This window comes from Schistocerca serialis, chromosome 5 (genome assembly GCF_023864345.2).
Source record: "Schistocerca serialis cubense isolate TAMUIC-IGC-003099 chromosome 5, iqSchSeri2.2, whole genome shotgun sequence".
NCBI classification, from domain to species: domain Eukaryota; kingdom Metazoa; phylum Arthropoda; class Insecta; order Orthoptera; family Acrididae; genus Schistocerca; species Schistocerca serialis.
Genome location: NC_064642.1, coordinates 316,533,312 through 316,556,289, shown reverse-complemented (window position 1 = coordinate 316,556,289; position 22,978 = coordinate 316,533,312). Strand labels below are relative to the sequence as shown.

Here is a 22,978-nt window from a genome sequence, read left to right as displayed (position 1 = left end):
TGCTTTTTCTAAAGTAAAATTGGAAATTAGACTTTCAGTGTTCACTCACAAGTGAACCCATTTTTCCTTTTCATCCTCAGAAGGTGTAATTTTTTTACATCAAGCTGTTCTTCACAACATATTCTATAGTATAAAATGTTATTTGTTGAATAATTACACACACACACACACACGCACACACACAATAGAATTGTTCATATGATTATAAGCAGGACATGTAGAGATAATTAATCGACTACTTGATTGTTTTGCGAACTTGTCTGGCCTGTAGAAATAATTTTAAAGTAGAAATGACAGGCACTGACTTTACACACTTTTCAGTCATTTTTCAGACATCCTTCTTGTGTTAAGCTATCAAAAATATTATGGCTTTGTATCTCACATTTGTTTGTGCCTTTAACTATTACTGCTAATATAATTACATACATTTAGCATGTAAAATTTATCAGGTTTCACCATTCTTATTCTTACAATGGATCAGGTATTTGAATTCAGTAATGTAGTTGTACGTGCAACTAAATAAAAATACTACTGATACATTTTGTTCAACAGTGAGGTGGTATTGGTAAAAGACGATACACATGATGTTATAATTTAATTCAGCTCATTAATAATAGCGATCCTCCTCACTTTAGTTGTGGCAGTAACCATTAAAATTTTCTGGATTTAAAATATTCAGATTTTTGTGTAACTCGTCCTGCCTAAAGTTTATACCATTTTCAGGTTTACTGTAAAAGATGGAAAATTTGAACTAAAGGATATGGCTATCAGTCACCTGGTGGAACACCCAACACAGATGCGACCTCCAAGTAAGTGAAATGTTTTATAAGATATTGGGAATTAATTTATAATGTGTTTTAGATTAAAATTAGCATGTCAATGCTTTTTGCTGTAAGAGAGCTTAAAAGCTTAAAAACAGTGAATTTTGACAGCAAATCTAATGAAAAATAAAATATGTATGCTGTTTCATGTAATGTTTATTATGGACATTCAATAAATGGAGGTAGTAACACCACTCCAACCTCCAGCCTGTGTTTTCGTAGGCATGCGGGGGAACCGAAATGTTTTTCCCCAAGCTAATGGCATACTGATGTCTGAATTGATTCGTAAATCTTTGTGTGATAGCAACTTACTATAATTCTTAAACCTGTATCAGATCCTTCTGTGCCACTTCAGCTATTATTGCTGCTACCATTATCATGAACTCGGGAAAATTCGTTTCAGAAAACTATGAAATTTCAGAGAGACAGAATGGCTGGTCAGTACTTATATGAGGGGTGACTGAAAAGTAATGCCTACACCTTCGTAAATCTTCAGTAGGTGGCAGCCTTGGTATGCGGCAGGTACAGGCCTGTTCTGTAGCCTCTTCTCTACAGCTCCAGTTAGCAGGAAGCCTTAGCATTGAATGGTTGTGTTGTTACAGTGTAAAGTATAGAACCTTGCGCAGATGATCGGCCAATGCTATTTAAACAATATGCAGTCATTGAATTCTTGACAGCAGAAGGTGTCACCCCAAAGGAGATTCATCAGAGAATGAAAGCAGTTTATGGTGATTGTGTAAGTGTGAGTACTGTGCATCATTGGGCAAGTAAGTTTAAAGATGTTGAGGCGGGAACATCTGACCTGCTTGACAAACAAAGAGTTGGACATCCTGTGACAGCAGTCACTTAGTTTCACAAGTAAAATGGTGACAGATTGATATCCAGGACGATCATCATATTGTTACGTCGCAATGCTGCAAACTCTGAAACGATGGCTAAAAGGGTCCAAAAGGCCAATGCCCAACCACGCACTTCATGTGTCACCACAGCAGAACTTCAGAGACTGTTCTGCTGTAATTTCTGCACAGCGAATTATGAGGCCATGGTCACTACCAAACTGTGGCCAAGTGCAGAGTTTACCACCTTTGACAGAACCCGCTGCCGAGCAAAGTGTGCTAAATGTCAATGGCTGTTTCAGAACCTGTGCTGCTTGGAACCTTCTCTACAACACCACCATTTCTGAATTAAATAAATGGGAGTTGTCCTTGCAACACATCCTTCGGTGCTGTAACTCTCCTGACCTCAGTCTTTGCCAGGCCCTGCCCCACATCCACCTCCACCCTTGCCCCCTTACCATAACTTCACTCATCCTGCACCCACATCCTCTTCTCCACAGGTTCCCTCCTCCTCTGTTCTGTCTGAACCTCCCAGTTCATTGCTTCACATCATTGTACACTCTGTCTAACACACACCGTCTGTGGTCTGGGTGAGTGGGGTGGGTGCATGGGCACTCGTGCCCTCTGAGTATGTACCTCATTCTAGCTCTGAAGAGAATTCGTTCAGAAGCTAGCAAAGTTCTCCGTCTTGGTTTTGTGACTGTTGAAGGCTTGGCATCACAGCTATTCAGTGAGTCGTCTTTACTCTTTAAACTATTTATATTCTACCAAGGACTCTCCATTACAAAAAATACTTTATGTTAACTGCACTGTGTGAATTTCATGTAAATCATATAACAGTCTTCTCATTTTTATCTCTGTCCTTTTACCAAGAATAATTTGCTCCCGTGTGATTGTCACAAACCAAGAAGAATAAAAATAAAATAGTATTTGGTGGCAGAAAGATATTTTATCCCAAGAACATTAAATAATTGTTTCTCTCCATTTGGCAAACAGTTGTTTATTTTTATTGTGTTTCTTTTTCTGTAACTTGTGACTATTTAGTAAGATTTTCTTACCCAACCTCTGTCACCTTTGCATATTACCTAGTTAACTGATTCTCATGACACTCAGATGGTAAAAGATATTCTACTTTTTATGCAGCGGATCCTTTAAAACCCGTGTACATGCCTGTGTTCCTTACAAAAAAAGAAAGGAAAAAGCTTCGTAGACAAAACAGAAGAGAAGCGTGGAAGGAAGAGCAGGAGAAGATCAGATTGGGCTTGGAGCCACCACCTGAACCAAAGGTAGTATAATTGGACATACAGATGATGATTTTCCAGCCAAAAAAAAAAACTGTTGTTTTTATAACAGGACTAAAATTACATGTAACGTTTACAGTTTATAGTTATTAAATTTAATCAATAAAATAAACAGCATGAATATCAACTCAGATTAAGGTTTTGCCATTGATTTTTTAATAATCAAACTGTTGTATTTGTAATTAGCATCTGCACATTTTCAGAGTTGCCTTGTTGACATTTTCGAAGATTGACATACTTAAAAAATAAGTTTCCATGTCTTGACAAGTAACCTGCTGGTAATGGGAGTGCAGCCATGTTCTGTTATTGAACCAGACTCATGGTTAAAATAAGGGAAAGAGAAATACTGCGAAACAGGTTGTCCCAGAAAATTTAATTTGCATATTGAATGACACCAAATGTACTGTTCGCTATCATGAATATAAGGTGTATGATTTATGTCAAAGAACAGATAACTGTTGCCCCCATATGTGTCCGCTTGTGTTCGCTCGTGTGTGTCTATGTTCTAACCGGCCTGATAATGCTGGGCACTTCAATCAAAAACTGTATGAAACGGTTTTATTGGTATTTAACATTGTATTTTCCATTTTCTACTTTAAACCTTTCAACTATAGATAGTTTTGCCACAGAAACTGTATCTTAAAAATACTTCATTAAAGAAAAGTCTATTGGTGTGCAATGAACAAGCAAGTTAATCAACAGAACTTTGCCAACCAATCTATATCTTCAGAATATCTGCATTAATACAGATAATTAAATCATTGTGATTATTGGGAAATGCTCTAACTTTTTGTAAACAGGTCTCTACTTCTCCAAACCTTTTACCAATGAAATTTTTGTCAAGAAATGAAGCCTTAAGATGACAGTTACTCGTGTACTATACTTAACCTTTTGTAACTTAACATTAATTTTATAGCAGCATGCAATTTTGGTGGGACTCTGCAGTTGTGTCTGTAAATTGTATCACTCAGCTCAAATGTCTTGTCAGTCAATTTAATATAAGAATGTTGCATTTTCTGCACAATGTTCCAGCTAACACTTTCATTGACAGTTGGATTAAATTTGCAATATGTCTTTTACAGTGACCCACTTTAAAATCAGACAAGCACTTGACTTTGAAATTTCTGGCTCATTAACCATTTGCTGTGTAGACTTCTTTTGGAATTGGAGGAGGATACTGAGTAGTTGCCATTTTCGTACAACACAGGCCTTCCAGCAGGTTATTCATGGATGTCTTGAATACTTCTAGTTACTTGAGACTTTTCTCATGCATGAGAAGTTATGTATTCTTTTGTTAGAATTTTGTTTCATTCGATTCTAAACTGTGTTTTCACTTAAGTGGTATTTCATATTTCCATTAAAACTGCAGTACAATTATCCTTTTCCTCAGAGATTGGCAATACTTATGCCAATATTTCAAGTTAGTTATGCCTGTAAAAACAAGAAACCCTGAGCCAAATTATAGACAATCAAAGTAATTTTTTTTTTCTCAAACTGTCATACACCATAATCTTAGAGTAATCAGTGTCCCTTGCTGTTTCTTGTATTGGCTTTATTACATTGATATTCCTGGAACAATACCCCGTGGAAAAAGAATGGATCTGCACAAATACCCAAACAACAGAGACTGATGTTATTGATTGGCAAAGTGGTTCTGTAAAGCTTAGAAATATGAACAGTTAACATTTTGCTATGACTAATTACTTAAGTTTTAGACCAATGTTGCTCCTGTGCTGTTGAGAAATAATTAGCAGAAAGGTGGAAGGAGTATATAGAGGGTTTATACAAGGGCGATGTACTTGAGGACAATATTATGGAAATGGAAGAGGATGTAGATGAAGACGAAATGGGAGATAAGATACTGCGTGAAGAGTTTGACAGAGCACTGAAAGACCTGAGTCTAAACAAGGCCCCGGGAGTAGACAACATTCCATTAGAACTACTGATGGCCTTGGGAGAGCCAGTCATGACAAAACTCTACCATCTGGTGAGCAAGATGTATGAGACAGGCGAAATACCCACAGACTTCAAGAAGAATATAATAATTCTAATCCCAAAGAAAGCAGGTGTTGACAGATGTGAAAATTACAGAACTATCAGTTTAATAAGTCACAGCTGCAAAATACTAATGCGAATTCTTTACAGACGAATGGAAAAACTGGTAGAAGCGGACCTCGGGGAGGATCAGTTTGGATTCCGTAGAAATGTTGGAACACGTGAGGCAATACTAACCTTACGACTTATCTTAGAAGAAAGATTAAGAAAAGGCAAACCTACGTTTCTAGCATTTGTAGACTTAGAGAAAGCTTTTGACAATGTTAACTGGAATACTCTCTTTCAAATTCTGAAGGTGGCAGGAGTAAAATACAGGGAGCGAAAGGCTATTTACAATTTGTACAGAAATCAGATGGCAGTTATAAGAGTCGAGGGGCATGAAAGGGAAGCAGTGGTTGGGAAAGGAGTGAGACAGGGTTGTAGCCTCTCCCCGATGTTATTCAATCTGTATATTGAGCAAGCAGTAAAGGAAACAAAAGAAAAATTCGGAGTAGGTATTAAAATTCATGGAGAAGAAGTAAAAACTTTGAGGTTTGCCGATGACATTGTAATTCTGTCAGAGACAGCAAAGGACTTGGAAGAGCAGTTGAACGGAATGGACAGTGTCTTGAAAGGAGGATATAAGATGAACATCAACAAAAGCAAAACGAGGATAATGGAATGTAGTCAAATTAAATCTGGTGATGCTGAGGGGATTAGATTAGGAAATGAGACACTTAAAGTAGTAAAGGAGTTTTGCTATTTAGGGAGTAAAATAACTGATAATGGTCAAAGTAGAGAGGATATAAAATGTAGACTGGCAATGGCAAGGAAATCGTTTCTGAAGAAGAAAAATTTGTTAACATCGAGTATAGATTTAAGTGTCAGGAATCGTTTCTGAAAGTATTTGTATGGAGTGTAGCCATGTATGGAAGTGAAACATGGGCAATAACCAGTTTGGACAAGAAGAGAATAGAAGCTTTCGAAATGTGGTGCTACAGAAGAATGCTGAAGATAAGGTGGGTAGATCACGTAACTAATGAGGAGGTATTGAATAGGATTGGGGAGAAGAGAAGTTTGTGGCACAACTTGACTAGAAGAAGGGATCGGTTGGTAGGACATGTTTTGAGGCATCAAGGTATCACAAATTTAGCATTGGAGGGCAGCGTGGAGGGTAAAAATCGTAGAGGGAGACCAAGAGATCAATACACTAAGCAGATTCAGAAGGATGTAGGTTGCAGTAAGTACTGGGAGATGAAGAAGCTTGCACAGGATAGAGTAGCATGGAGAGCTGCATCAAACCAGTCTCAGGACTGAAGACCACAACAACAACAACAACAACAACAACATAAGATCATAACCTGTTATGCAGGTTTTTCCATGTGCAGTCTTGTGGATTTGTGGGTAATTTCCCGTAGCACAGTCATACCTTGTACCTTTCTCTTGCAAAACAATTCTTCATTGATTTTAGTATATGAACCAAAACTAAAATGGATTAGGATCAAATAGAAGAGAACAAAATTTTATTTTCACATATTTATGTGTCATGTTTTGTGAGAAAGACTGTAAAACATGATGCTGTGCAGAGAGGAACACCACATTCTGCACACCAGTAAGATGTCTCTTTCGAAAAATTTCTTCTCAGGCAATCTCCACACATCCTTGTCGGACTTTCCTCTTTTGCGGTTGACAAAAATTCTGGAAAATGCCTTGCTATGGGGTGAGTCACTTTTAATGTTTGAGGAATATGTCCGGTTGATGAACTTTGTGGAGAGGGGTACAACTGTTTTCCAGAACTAATCATGAGTCATTATAGCAACTATGACTATAAAAGTTTAATGAATCAGTCAAGAAGACTGGGGGAGTGTTTCTGCTAGATAGAGCAGATAAGCAGTTATTAGCATCTCACTTAGACATTGAACTGGCATCACTTAGTTGCAGTAAGATGGATGTAGAAGAATTATGGGCAAAGTTTAAGCAGATTGTAAATTATGGTCTGGAGAGTTATGTTCCTAGTACGTGGATTAAAGGATGGGAAAAAATCCACAATGGTTTGGAGGACACTGAGAAGGCAGAGGCTGTTGTGCTCTCGGTTCAAAATGGAACTCACAAATGACAAGTGAGTGTTGTTAAGAGATTCAGACATCTGTGAACAGATCTATCCACAAACACCACCACCTACCACCGTTACACATTAACAAAAGACCTGGCAGAGAACCCGAGGAAATTCTGGTCTTATGTAAAACCATTAAGTGGGTCTAAAGCTCCCATTCAGTCCCTTGTTGATCAGTCTTGTATGGCAGTTGAAGATAGCAAAACAAAAACCGAAGTTTTAAATTTCACATTCAAGAAACTGATCATACAGACATACTGTCATTTGACCATCGGACAGACTCCTATATGGATGACATAGTAATAAGCATCCCTGGTGTAGAGAAACAACTGAAAGATTTGAAAGTAAGTAAATCACCAGATCAAGGTGGAATCCCAGTTCAATTTTACAAAGAATACTCTATGGCATTGGCTTCTTACGTAGCTTGCTTTTATTATGAATCTCTCGCCCAGCACAGATTCCCAAGTGACTTGATAAAGGCACAGGTCACTCCAGTATATAAGAAGGGTAAAAAAAACGGACCCACAAAATTACGGACCAACACCCCTAACTTGGACATAATCTCAGATCAAATATAATAAACTTCCTTGAGACTGAGGAGCTTATGTCCACAGTTCAGCAGTGCTTTAGAAAGCATCGGTTGTGCAAAACTCAGATTGCCCTTTTCTTATGTGATACATTGAAAACTATGGCTGGGGGGCAACAGGCAGATTCCACATATCTAGATTTTCAGAAAGCATTTGACATGGTGGCCCATTGCAGGCTGTTGACGAAGGTACAAGCGTATGGAATAAGTTCACATATATGTCCGTGGCTCAAAGACTTCTTAAATAATAGAACCCAGTATGTTGTCCTCGATGGTGAGTGTTCGTCAGAGACAAGGGTATCGTCAGGAGTGCCCCAGGGGAGTGTGTTAGGTCTGCTGTTATCTATGTACATAAATGATTTGGCAGGCAGGGTGGGCAGCAATCTGTGATTGTTTGCTGATGGTGTACAGTAAGGTGTCAAAGTTGAGTGTCTATAGGAAATGTACAAGATGACTTAGACAAAATTTCCAGTTAGCCCTAAATATGGGAAAATATAAGTTACTACGAATCAGTAGGAAGAGCAAGCCTGTAATGTTTAAATACAGTATTGCTAGTGTCCTGCTTGACACAGTAAAGTCATTTAACTATCTGGGTGTAACATTGCAAAGCGATGTGAGATGGAACAAGGATGTGAGAACTGGTAGGGAATGCGAATGGTCGACTTCAGTTTATTGGCAGAATTTTAGGAAAGTGTGATTCACCACTAAAGGAAACCGAATATATGATGCTGGTGTGACCTATTCTTGATTACTACTCGAGCGTTTGGGATCCGTACCAGGTCAGATTGAAGGAAGACATTGAAGCAGTTCAGAGGTGGGCTGCTGGATTTGTAACCAGTAGGTTCGAACGACATGTAAGCGTTACTGAGATTTTTCGGGAACTCGAATGGGAATCCCTGGAGGGGGGGGGTGATTTTCTTTTCGAGAAACACTCGTGAGAAAATTTAAAGAACCAGCATTGTAGCTGACTGCCGAACAATTCTGTTGCTTCCAACATGCATTGCTCGCAAAGACCACAAAAATATGAGAAATTGGGGCTCATACGAAAGCATATTGACAGCCATTTTTCCCTCACCTATTTGCTAGTGGAATAGGAAAAGAAATTAGTAGTAGTGGTACAGGGTACCCTCAGCTCTGTACTTTATGGTGGCTTGTTGGAGTATCTATTTAGATGTATACATAGATGGGCTGAGTCCCAATTGCTGTTTTTCACTACCATGGATTTTCTAAAGAATATATGCATTGAAGCATACATACGTCATCGAGTAAATGATGAAAAAGATTCTGATAATATCTTTTAGTCTGTTCCTGGCCATTTTATAGCTTTGCAGATGAGAATTGCTCCTATCTGTGCCTTCTATATTTGTACTGTAATCCATGATAACACTTGGCTCTTGTATGATGCCATTCTCTGAATTTACTTTAGGAAATGAATTGTAATGTAACATGCAGTCCAAACAGCATCACTCTTGTAGTGTGTCATCAGCATCTGCTTTTTACTGTAGGCCATCACATATTCACCCTTCTTTAGTTTGTGATTTTTATGAAGTCAGGGAACTCCTTTCTATTCTGCCACATGGTGCCATCAACATTGGCATTCTTACATCGAAGTAAATACAATAACTCTTTCCAAACAAATCACCAGCAAGCTCCAAAACAATGCAAGAAATTATTTTCTCTTTAGGTTGCTGCCTGCCATAATATGTGTCCTTACCAGTACGAACAATGAAGTCCTGTGTATATCCTGATCAGTTTTCACATAGTTTATAAAACTTGACAGCAAATATGCTACACTTTCAAGGAGTAAATTGCCTCCATTCAATACATCTTTTCCAGTGCAGCAGAGGTTCATCAACATGCAAACTGATTTGAATCTCCATTGCTGATGTTCCATAACTGTCTGAAATTGGAATAGTTTTCTGCTCACAGCACCTAAGAGATCATATGATGTATTGGCCGCAAAGTGGAGAAATTTTACCAAGAGAGGAAACTTTTTTTTTTCCATGATTTATTTTCCTAAAGAATGGTGTGCTGGCTTGCGCAAAATTCATTGAAGATTAAACATCCTTTGGATGTTGATCTTTCTTTTCATGCTTGTGGAGAAAAATTGGAGAGATATTCCATCTTACGCCAGACACCATTTGCTTGGTTTTTCTTTACGCAATCGTGCTTCAGCGTTTTCTGTGCTGTCTTCAACAGTTTTTCTTTTAGTATTTATTTATTTGTTGCTCACCCTTACATGAAGTTAACCAGTTATTTTGTGCTTGTACCTCTATAACTACTATACATTTTACAGACCATCGTGATTTTTGATTGTGTTGCATTATTTCCTGATATTTTCAATGTGTTAGGACACTTACTTGAATTGTTAATAGAAATTTTGGTAGTTACACATGCATTTTTATTTATTTTATCACACAAACACAAGATTTCAGTAATTGTATAGTGTGTTAAAACAAATCTTTGAAGAAAGTCTTCACTTCATTATATGTTGTGTCTTGCCAGGAACAAAAGATAGACCCTGCTGCTAAATTGAGATGAAAAGCGATGCATTGATATACGCATAAAATTGTTTGGTCAGTTGTTGTTTTGCACTTCATTCTGTAAAATAATGATACATTTATGACGCTCTTACCAGGAAACAAAAAGTACTGACGAGCTGAACTAACATGCACAAAAGCATTTTGCGGCATCTGTTGCAATACTGCATGATCATAAGATGACATTGAATCCAAATCACTCTCCGTTTTCTTCACTCTCTGTCTCTTACAGACTATCAAAGCTGTTACCAAAGTAGTCATCGCTGTCTAAAAGCAACTATTATATCTCTGGGTCCAATAAATAAATGGCCCCTTTTTCCCATTGCTGAAGGTCATCATCTTGTAAAAATAAAACTAACGACACAAAAAGCGTGGTTTTTGTCACTTGGCTCAACACGTGTGCTAGTAAAAACATTGCAACTAGCTGAGAAAACATTATTTTGTCCAACGAGTGGCAGCATATAGTGGGGGAAGCATCAGCTAATTACATTATAAAACCTGCCAGCCTGAAGCTCATCATTCCTATTAGCTACAGCTATAGAATGCTGCAGACGAATATATCTGTCGAACTCACTGAGAATGAGCAGGCCATAGATGATATAGCTGTAATGTCCAGTTAAAAGTTTATGGTGAAAATATATGTAAGTTTGAAAATACTTCTTCATCTTAAAACAATTTGTTTGATATTCCTGTTTAGAACTATAGTTACAAAAATATTACTTCATGTGCATGTGTTTCAAGTGTTACTCTTTCATGTTTTGCTTGAATGACTGAAAACTGTCATATTACTTTTCTTTTATTTATTTTTAATTTTATACTTTTCCTTTCCTGCAGCTGAGAATATCAAATCTCATGCGTGTATTGGGAACAGAAGCGGTTCAGGACCCCACAAAAATTGAAGCTCATGTCCGAGAACAAATGGCAAAAAGACAGAAAGCTCACCAAGAAGCTAATGCTGCCAGACAGTTAACAGCAGAACAAAAAAGAGAAAAGAAAGTACGGAAACTGAAGGAAGACACAACTCTTGGTGTATTTGTTTCAGTGTATAGGTATGACAAGTTTTATTATAGGTTTAAAATACTGTTAATGTTTCTTGTTTCTGAGTGCACCCCCAAAGACATGAGCTATTTCGTAAATTTCACATAGGTATTGGGATTACTTTATCCTCAGTAATGTTTGGTGTTTCTTAAAATACTTGAAAAGATAGGCCAAAAACTCTTTCTGATTGCATAAGGCCATGCCAGTTTTGATATCATTTGTATTGAATATTATTTATGCTTGTCATAGCCAGTATTCCTTTATATTTAGATCATTATTTACTGTGTCAAACTAGCCATTTATAAAGCGGTCATTATGTTTGCTGGAATAACAATGTATATGTAATATGCTGTTTAGAGTCAGGTTTCAGTAAATATTGTGTGGTGGGTTTCTAAACAAAGAACTAGCTGAATAAACTCGGTACAACTGGGTATCAAACACCACAGCTCAGCTTCCTGGCAGATTAATACTGTGTGCCCGACCGAGACTCGGACGCGGGACCTTTGCCTTTCGCGGGCAAGTGCTCTATCATCTGAGCTACTGAAGCACGACTCACGCCCGGTACTCACAGCTTTACTTCTGCCAGTATCTCGTCTCCTACCTTCCAAACTTTACAGAAGCTCTCCTGCGAACCTTGCAGAACTAGCACTCCTGAAAGAAAGGATATTGCGGAGACATGGCTTAGCCACAGCCTGGGGGATGTTTCCAGAATGAGATTTTCACTCTGCAGCGGAGTGTGCGCTGATATGAAACTTCCTGCCAGATTAAAACTGTGTGCCCGACCGAGACTCAACTCAGGACCTTTGCCTTTCGCGGGCAAGTGCTCTACCATCTGAGCTACCGAAGCACGACTCACGCCCGGTACTCACAGCTTTACTTCTGCCAGTATCTCGTCTCCTACCTTCCAAACTTTACAGAAGCTCTCCTGCAAACCTTGCAGAACTAGCACTCCTGAAAGAAAGGATATTGCGGAGACATGGCTTAGCCACAGCCTGGGGGATGTTTCCGGAATGAGATTTTCACTCTGCAGCGGAGTGTGCGCTGATATGAAACTTCCTGTTAAGTGGACCACAGCTCAGGAACTGTATTCTTGGTATTTGCCGAGGTCTGAAATAACTCCACTCTTAACTTTTTATGGTTTTTTTGCTACACTGATTAATAATTTACTGAGCATTTATAATGCATTTGTGGCCAGCTGTAGCATTTATAATAATGATAAACTGATAATTAATATTATTATTGTTGTGCTGTAAGGTAAGTGATTTAGTAAAAAATACTGTCTGTAAACTGAAATTAAATGTTTGCTCTGTAAATCTTGAGGTTGTTTCTATTAACTGCTCTCAACCTTGTAAGTTGGGGGAGGGAGAGTTACTTATGTTTAGGATTATAATTGGAACAACATAAAGTGAGGCTAAGTTAATTTGATTCATTACTGTTCTTTTATTCATTTCTGAGTCCTGTTTATTGGATGTCACCTACTATCTTTCTTGCTTTATATTTACAAGCACAATTTATTCCTCAAAAGGAATTTTATCCTAGAAAAATGGAATCTTAGGAATAAAATAATACAAACACATCAGCATTGTTGTTATTATTTTAAAAATTCAGACATTTGTGATACTTAGCATGAAATATGCTATTGAATAGGTTTGGTCTTTAAGTTTTAGCTGCTGATGTAAACGTATTTCAATATTTGTGTAGATGAGTCTGGTGTTAATCCAATCTCACTGACATGTATGTAATTTTCATTTACAATTTTTTATAGTTTGTATGTTTCACCAGTAGCTGGTCTCATACTAATAACTGGCCTTTAATAACTTACAGTGACATACTAGTGAAAACAGTCAATTTTTGACAAAATAATTTAATTGAATAGATAAAAAATTCCACTCAGCAAGCGACGGCAGAACACACACATAAAAGAGGGTTGTAATTAGACAAGCTTTCAGAGCCAGTTTCTCCTCCTTCAGACAGAAGGGTTGAAGGGGAAGAAAGACAGGTGAAGGAAAAGGACTGGAGAGGTCAAGCAAAAGGGGTAGATTTCAGGAAAGTCACCCAGAACCACAGGTCAGGGGACACTGACCGCACAGGATGAGAATAGTCTTTCCTTATCATCCCGTGCAGTACGTCTTCCCTGACCGGAGGTTCTGGATGACTATCTCAAAATCTACTCCTTTTCCTGTACCTCTCCAATTCTTTTCCATCACCCCTGTCCGCAGCTCGTGGTCGTGCGGTAGCGTTCTCGCTTCCCACGCCCGGGTTCGATTCCCGGCGGGGTCAGGGATTTTCTCTGCCTCGTAATGACTGGGTGTTGTGTGCTGTCCTTAGGTTAGTTAGGTTTAAGTAGTTCTAAGTTCTAGGCGACTCATGACCATAGATGTTAAGTCCCATAGTGCTCAGAGCTATTTGAACCATCACCCCTCTTCCTTCCTCTTCAACCCTTCTGCCTGAAGGAGGAGCCACTGGCTCCAAAAGCTTGCCTAATTACAACCCTCTTTTATATGTGTGTTCTGCTGCCACTTGATGAGTAGATTTTTTTATCTGTCCAATTAAATTAGAATGACATACATATTTTGTTTCATAGATTGTGTAAAACTTCAAATGGAGAACCTGTAAATTCTCTTTCTGTGAATGATGCAGTTAATATTTGAAATAAATTATTGTACATGACATTTGTAAAATATAGTAAGCTGTGCCCTTTCATACCATGTCATTCATTTTTATAACACTCCATCACAAGGAAAAACCTCCACCCCCCCGGTAGCTGAGTGGTCAGCGTGACAGAATGTCAATCCTAAGGGCCCGGGTTCGATTCCTGGCTGAGTCGTAGATTTTCTCCGCTCAGGGACTGGGTGTTGTGTTGTCCTAATCATCATCATCATGTCATCCCCATCGATGTGAAAGTCGCCGAAGTGGCGTCAAATCTAAAGACTTGCACTCGGTGAACGGTCTACCCGACGGGAGACCCTAGTCACATGACATTTACATTTAAAAGGAAAAACAATAAAATGATAGCTATTTAAATCAAATTTAATCTGTTTAATGGATTTTGTTACTTTTTTGCAACTGTTAATCTCCTACATTATTTTGTTCCAGGGTAAATGAATTATCAAATCCTGCAAAGAAATATAAAGTTGAAACAAATGCAAAACAGTTATTTATGACAGGTTGTGTAGTCCTTTTTAAAGACTGTAATGTTGTAGTTGTGGAAGGTGGTGCTAAACAACAGAAGAAATACAAAAGATTGATGTTGAATAGGATAAAGTGGGAAGAAGATACTGTGAAAGATAGTGAAGGAAACGAGCACCCAAACAAATGTGTGTTAGTGTGGGAGGTAAGTGCAGACAATGAAGTTTGGAAATGTCATTGGCAGATATTATTACTTATTTGTGAAGGATTGTAATGTACACAATACAAGCTAAGATCCATGGTTTTGTAGGCATTATAGTCCATATAATTTTATTGTTCCCACTCTCTCTCTCTCTCTCTCTCTCTCTCTCTCTCTCTCTCTCTCTCTCACACACACACACACACACACACACACACACACACACACACACACACACACAGTGTTGCATCCAAGTGTTTTTCGTGAAACTTAAGTAGTTTTTCTATGTTTACATACATCATGTGCATGCGCGCGTCCACAGACATTGTTGTATCCAAGTGTTGCTCATTAAACTTAAGTAGATTTTCTACATTTACATGCATCATCTGCATAGGGTTTCTTACCATTCAGTTCACATATGGAACAAGTGAAGAATGAATGCTTATGTGCCCACTGCTCGTAGTCTAATCTTGCTTCCATGAACCCTACGGGGATGAATGTAGGGGCCATAGCGTATTCTTAGACTCCTTATTTACAGTTTTGTGCACATAAGAGGGCAGGTGTGGCAAGGAGTAGTGCACCACAGTAATGTCATTCTGCCCCATCACCCTGTAAGTGTTTGCTTCAAGGTACACAGAGAACATTTAGCATTGCTTTTCATGTTAGTATATGTATGGTGAACTTACTTAACCAGTGTAATGCTCATTATTGGTGGCATAAAGCAAGCATGACAAATATTACATAAAGAAGTGACGGAGGTATTTTCCCAGGCACATAAATTCTACTAGGGAGTGTCAGAAGCACACACACCAGTCTGGCATAGTGCCTCCAGTGTTGGCAGTTGCAAGAGTAGGCAACACGTGGAAGGTGAGGCATGGGACAGAGATGGAGGGTGCATTGGTGACACCCCAGGTTATCTCCCCTCTTTGTGCAGAATGCTTCACATGCTGTCATCTTAAGTGCACATCACTATGGTGGTTATTTTCAAGACTTCATAGGCAGGATCTTGTAGGTTAGTTGATCTAATAAAGTTTCTGCCAGTTCATTTTTCAGCATTTCTGTGATTCTCTTTAGTATGTACAACAAACTGGTGACCATTCGTGCTGACCTACATTGTACTCATTCAGTATTCACTGTCAGTCCTATGTGGTATGTGCCTCACAAATGCTGGGAGCAGTCTGCTTTATAAGCTGACCGCCTTATCGCAGTATTTTACCAATGAACTGAAGTCTTCCAGTTTTGAACATGGCTGTCTCTCAACAACCGTGTATAAGTTTCAATGGAGAAATACTACAGCAAACCAGTTGGCTGTGATATTTCTCCATCGGAACCGAAGTTTGTCATTTGCTTGTTCAATGACTGAACCTTTCTGAACATTCCATTGCATATTCCCATAATTATTACACCTAGATATTTGTACGAATTGGCTGATTGCAATTCTGACTCAGTGATACTGTAGTCATCAACTGCTTTGTTTTTCAATTTTGTGAAGTAAAAAACTTTACTTTTATGGTGAATTACCAGTCTTCCCGCCAGCTTGAAATCTTATCAAGATCTGACTCTATATTTATGTAGCTTTTGTCAAATAGTATTCGTTACAGTTAAGCGCATCATCTGCAAAAGGTTATAAATATTTTCTGCGAAGTCATCGGTGTACGTGCACATTAAGGGCCATGGGACACACCTGAAATTATTACTACATCTGTTGATGAGTCTCCATTCAAGGTAACGAGCTGTGTCTTATTTACGAAGAAATCCTCAATTCACTCAATTTTGTTTAATATCCCATTTGATTGCAGATTCATTAATAAGCTTTCACATGGTAATGAGTCAAATGTTTTGCAGAATTAGTGTGAGATGTTGCTATAATAACTACATAATATTTATATAAAGAAGGTGCTCACCATCTTCACATACTGATTTCAGCTAGAGAGCTGTTTGTGGTGAGCCAATCAATACAATAAATTCTTAGAAAAGTGCAGGGGCCAAGAGGAATGAAATGGCTGTAATTTCGTAACAAGGGAATTTAACATCCAGAGACACCTATTGGAGAAAATTAGTTACAGAATCCACAGTAGGTAATTTGGGAAGTTCAGTCACAGGCAGCAGACTCAGTCATAAGTGCCTCTGCAAAATTGTTATTGAGCAACTACCGGTATTTTCTTGTCAGATTCATTGTTCTGCCACCTGTGATGATTAATTGATTCTCTGCACATATTTGACTACTTCTGTAAGATAAAATTCCAATAATCTACAACTTGCAGTTACATTTCCAATGTTGCATGGCTCAGATTCCCCATTGTGAAGATTCAGATGGCTTACCCTTTGATGATGATACAGCCTCTTCCTCCTCGTCCAAGCACCTTTGCTTTTCCAGCTGGCTGTTATAGAAATTGACTTGCCAGCACAGCTCTCTACATAGTATCAGCACTTGAACACGATGAGCAGGTGTCTTATGGAAGTAGTGTGGCAATTGCAGCAACATCTGACATTGTGCTCAAGTAACATCTAAACAATATCAGAAATGCAGTCCCTTCTTTCACATTTTGCCAAATTTTGAAATTTATTGTGTAGAAAAGTAGTGACGATATGAAGTCAGCAGTTGCGTGTGTGACACAGAAACTGCTAACAGATAGAAATTTGCATTTTACGATAAATGCAAATATAGTTGCACATTCTGCCTCAAAATGCAAAAATACAGAATTATCTAACAGGTGCTGTTTCATTGAAGATTGTATCTAGATGATCAGTTTCATCAGGGATAGTTTGAAATAGTTTTATTTTCTGAATTTAATTGTCACAGATGTAACCAGTTTTCTGTTCATGGTATAGCATATAATCTGGTGAAGCCCAGTTTGGAATGATAATGACATAAGAACACATGCACAATCACTATGATGTGTCAGTGTGCTCGATGCTCTGGTGCAGTGCCAGCTCTGGGCAGTTGAATAGTGTCTATAAGGTACATCCCATGTAATATGGTTCAGCGGCACCCTCAGCATTGCGTTTGCTTGACCCATTGCACCATTGCAGAGTTCGACTAGCGACAGGAGCTTTTAGGACGAGTCCGGTGACAAGCATACTGGTGGAGGCTGTAGTCCCTCCATTGAAGATCAGATGTGCACAACTGCTCGGCAGTTACATTGCACACATTAATAGCTCTCCTGAATATCCTAATTACCATCTTCTTTTCCCAACCACGGCGGTTCACCTCCTGCATAGGTGGCCCAGGTCAGGGCTAATGATTGCAGTTCACGTGCGATCGCTTCTGTCTGAACTTGAGTCCTTCCCTTCCCCACCTCTCCTCAAGGTCCATTCACGTACACCTCCGTGGTGTAGCTGTAGGCTGAACCTTTGCCTTGTTCTTTCGAGTGGCCCTAAAGACTCCGTTAACCCTGCGGCTCTCCGCTGTCACTTTCTCTCGATTCTTTAAATGTTCTGGGGCTCTGAAGTGATTTACACTGATGGTTCGATGGCTGATGGTAATGTTGGCTTCGCCTTTGTCCACAAAGCCCATATTGAACAGCATTCTTTGCCTGATGGCTGCAGTGTATTCACTGCAGAGCTGGTGGCCATATCTCGTGCTCTCCAGTGTATCCGTTCATGCCCTGAGGAATCGTTTCTTCTGTGTACTGACTCCTTGAGCAGCCTACAAGCTATCGACCAGTGCTACCCTCACCATCGTTTGGTGGTGTCCATCCAGGAGTCCATCTATGCCCTGGACCGGTCCCGTCGTTCAGTGGTGTTTGTGTGGACCCCAGGACATGGCATTCCAGGCAACGAACTTGCCAAACAGTCTACGCGGAAACTGCTTCTGCAGATGGGCATCTCTGAACCTGATCTGCATTCTGACTTACGCCGTAGGGTTTTTCAGCTTTGGGAGATGGAATGGCATAACAGTACGCACAACAAACTGTGTGTCTTTAAGGAGACCTTGAATGTGTGGAAGTCTTCCATGCGGGCCTCTCGCAGGGAATCAGTTGTCCTCTGCTGGCTCCGCGTTGGCCCCACTTGGGCGAGCCACAGTTACCTCTTGCGCCCTGAAGACCCGCCTCAGTGTCGGTGCGGTGCCCGCTTGACCGTGGCCCATACTCTGGTGCACTGTCCCACTTTGACTGCACAGGGATGAAATCTTGTGTTACCGGACTCGTTGCTGCTCATTTTGTCTGACAACTCCTCATTGGCTGGTTTTTAGTTTTACATTTTATTCGTGAAGGCGGGTTTTATCATTTGATCTAAGTTTTAGCGCATGTCCTTTGTCCCTCTGTGTCCTCCACCCTAGTGCTTTTAGGGTGGAGGTTTTAATGTGTTGCAGAGTGGCTGGCTTTTCCTTTTTATTCTTGTGGCCGGCCAGCCACTGCAATCTGCTTTCTTGTTTTAATCTCTTCTGTTTCTAGCGTCTGTTGTTTTCTTGTCCTCTTTTGTTCCTTGTTTTCGTTGCCTTTCCTTCGTTCTTGTGGTTTTTCCTTTCTTTCCGTTTTGTGTTATGTATCTCACCTGTTTTATTCTCACACTTATTGCATTGTTTTATTAGAGACAAGGGACTGATGACCTCCCCCCTCTTTTAAACTAACCAACAACCATGTAATACAACATAGTGCTCAGCTGTGATACCTAACAGCTCAGAGCAAAGAAATGTGTGCATTTGGCAGCTAGCTACAGTTCAGAAGTTAATATAATGTGAATGCATTGAACATGATAGTTTTAAGTGGTAGGTGTTTTGAACTGATGTTGCATCAAGCACTGGTAGAGGTTGGGCCTGAACTATTTCTGTTTAAGGCACTGCCAGTGTCAGCAAGCAATTTTGCAGTAGCCATTACCAAATGCTCTTTGTGCGTTGCTCATTGTTTTCTTTTCTTACTTTGAAATAAGTGAAGATACCAATTATGATCCACCACTCTCATAACACCATCTGCAACTATACTGCAAACCACCATGTCTCATTGTACCACTTATTAGGGTTTATTCCTGTTCAATTCACATATGGTGTGCGGGAAAAATTATTGTTGGAATGTATCTGTGTGTGCAGTAATTGTTCCAATCATATCTTAAAGATTCCTATGTGAGCAATATGTAGGGGTCTGTAGTTTATTCCTAGAGTAATGATTTAAAGCCAGTTCTTGGAACTTTGTTAACTTCCTCGGTACAGTTTACATCTATCTTTAAGAATCTTCCAGTTCATTTCCTTCAGTATCTCTGACACACTCCCAAGGATTAACCAGACCTGTGACCATTCATGCTGCCCATCTGAATATGTTAAATATCCTTTCCACACACTTGAGTAATATTCTAGAACTGGTTGGATGAGTGATTTGTAAACAATTTTCAGTGTAGATTGATTGCACTTCCCCAGTATTCTACCAATGAACAGAGGTCTACCACCTACTGTACCTACTAGTGAACCTATGTGATCATTCCATTTCATATCCCCACAAAGTGCTGCACAAGGTATTTGTATGAATTGACCAATTCCAACAGTGATTCATTGATATTATAGTCATAAGATACTACCTTTTTTGAGTAGAGGGCAAAATTTTACATTTCTGAACATTTAAAGAAAGTTACCAATCTCTGCACCACTTTGAAGTCTTATCAAGATCGGACTGAATATTTATGCAACTTCTTTCAGTTAGTACTCCATTATAGGTAATTGCATTGTCTGCAAAAAGCCTGATAATTAATATTGTCTGCAAGGTCATTAATATGCAACATGAACAGCAAGTGTGCCAATACCCTTCCCTGAGGCACACCTGAAGTTACTTCTACATCTGATGAAGACTCTCTATTCAAGATAACATGTTGCATCCTCCCTACCAAAAAATCCTCAATCCAGTCACAAATTTCAGTTGGTACCTCATATGATCGCACTTTTGACAATAAGCATAGGTGTGGTACTGAGTCAAATGCTTTTTGAAAATCAAGATATAGTATTTCTGCCTGATTTCCTTGATCCAAAGCTTTCAGTATGTTGTGAGAAAAGAGCAAGCTGTGTTTCACATGATCGATGTTTTCGAAATCCATGCTGATTGACATTGAGGTCATTCTGTTCGAGATACCTCATTATGTTTGAGCTTAGAGTATGTTCCAAGATTCTACAACAAATCAATAACAAGTATATTGGACAACAGGTTTGTGGATCACTTCTACTACCCTTCTTGTTGATGAGTGCGACCTGTACTTGTTTCCAAGAACTGGGCACAGCTTTTTGTTCGAGGGATCTACTATAGATTGTAGTTAGAAGAGGGGCCAACTTAGCCACAAATTCAGTATAGAATCTGACGGGGATTCCCATTGAGCCTAGAGCTTTGTTCAATTTAAGAATTTCTGCTGTTTCTCAACACCACTGACACTAATAGTTATTTCTTCATCTTTTCAGTGGTACAAGGATTAAATTGGGGCAATTCTCATGGGTTTTCCTTTGTAAAAGAATATTTGAAAATGGAGTTAAGTGTTTCAACTGTTGCTTTGCTACCCTCAATTTCAGTTCCTGTCTCATTCACTAGGGGCTGGGCACTAACTTTGGTGCCACTAACAGCCTTTACATATGACCAGAATTTCTTTGGGTCTGTGAAAGATCACTTGACAATATTCTGCTACAGTAGTCATTGAAGCCATCAAGCATTGCTCTTTTGACGGTGAAACCCTATTCATTCAGCATCTCTCTATCTATAACCCTATGCTTTGTTTTACACGTCTTATGCAGTAATCTGTGTTTCTTAAGAAGTTTCTTTATAGTGACAGTATACCATGGAGGTTTCCTCCCATTATGAACTGTTCTACTGGGTGCATATGTATCCAGTGTGTGGTCAACTATTCTTTTAAACTTGAGCCAGAGTTTCTCTATATGCTCTTGTCCTGTCCTGAAAGTCTGAAGTTCCTCATTGAGATATGTCACTGATGATTTTTTATCTAGTTTACTTAGCATATATAACTTTCTGCTTGTTTTAGTTGTCCTTTGTGCGTCATTGTTGGCACAATCACGTCATGGTCTCTGATACCATTTTCAATGTGGACATCCTCAAAGAGAAGGGTTCAGCGATTCATTGGACAGATGTGTTACTTCTGCTTTCCCATAAATGCAGAGCACTCTGCTGTCTTGCGAGAGGGAGGCAGGACTTGCTTCCCCCCTCTGGCAGTAATAATTGTAATTCATTTACAGTTGGTTTGACTGCTAGTTTATAGTGTTCAGACTAGAAACCAGACAAAACAAAACCTGTCAATGCATTTTGACCATGTCTAAATTCATCCCCTAATATGTGAATAATTTTCAGTTCTGTCTCTGTACCTTGCCTTGTCAGTTCTGTCTGTACAGCATTCTACATATTCAGGTCCCAACACATAGCCAGTCTGCATTTGGCACATTGTGTGGTGTTTCTAAATGTGCTTTTAGGTGGGCCATTTTGGATGCAGTAGCACTGCTGTCAGTCGACGTTGCTACAGTGTGGCTGCAGTATGGCTGGGCAGTTTTTGCAGGTAGCTGCTGAGGGGTTGCCAGTGTTCTTCACCAAGGGTGGGAATATTTCATATAACAGGGCAATATCTCTATCCTCGTTTGAAAATGTTTTCCTCTGTCCCAACCTCTGCTTCTTACTTCTCTCACCAACAGCACTGCAGTCATAGGTATGAGTGAAAACAATACAAATTTGCTATTCTTTGAAAGATTTTTGTGTGCATTTGTATTGCCACATGTTTTGTTATTGTGAGTTTGTGGTTTACAGCAATGGAGAAGTGGACAAATAAGGAAACTGTTAATTTTATAAATGTGATTTATCCACAACCAGAGCTAAAGATTGGAATATGAAAAATCAGTTTATGAGCTGTTGCCAGTGAGTTCGGAATTACGCTTGATGACACACAACCAAAAATTCCATAGTCTTCGAAGCTTAAGCCAGATGCGAACCAAAAAAATTGTGTTAGAGGAGTGAAATCATAGATGGCTCTTCATCCAAATGGTTTACATTTGATGCCGTGATGTTCATACTATCTCGAGACATACCTGAAACACATATTGATAGTGCTGGTGGATAAAAATAAAATTTTAGAAGATTGTATTCTTATTTCAAACTTCCCTTAATGAAAGTTCGTTACATGTTCCATGAAACATTTGATCAATTCTTTTATCAAAATGATGTGGGATGAGCCAGTTTACAGGATATGAATACAAAATTAGTGTTAACATTAATGAACACATTATTATTATTATTATTATTATCTAAATGCACAAGCTACCAGTTTTAAAAGGAAATTTATCCATGAAGCAGGAGGAGTTGTCCAGGAGAAATGACTTTAGATTAGATTTAAAATTTGCGTTACTGTCCGTCAGACATTTCATGTTATTGAGGAAATGTTCATATATTTCTGTTGCTGCATATTGAACTCCT

At 39.0% G+C, this 22,978-nt stretch overlaps 1 protein-coding gene across 2 annotated transcripts in view; it reads left to right on the top strand.

Moving 5' to 3' along the window:
* Nucleotides 1-22,978, top strand: part of LOC126481281 (U4/U6 small nuclear ribonucleoprotein Prp3) — a 66,526-nt gene that overhangs the window by 39,546 nt on the left and 4,002 nt on the right. For both annotated transcript variants that reach the window (XM_050104919.1, XM_050104918.1), the window contains exons 8-11: nt 724-809; nt 2,801-2,943; nt 11,066-11,280; nt 14,366-14,603. In XM_050104919.1, coding sequence (XP_049960876.1) covers nt 724-809; nt 2,801-2,943; nt 11,066-11,280; nt 14,366-14,603 — 682 coding nt within the window. The remainder of the gene's footprint in view (nt 1-723; nt 810-2,800; nt 2,944-11,065; nt 11,281-14,365; nt 14,604-22,978) is intronic.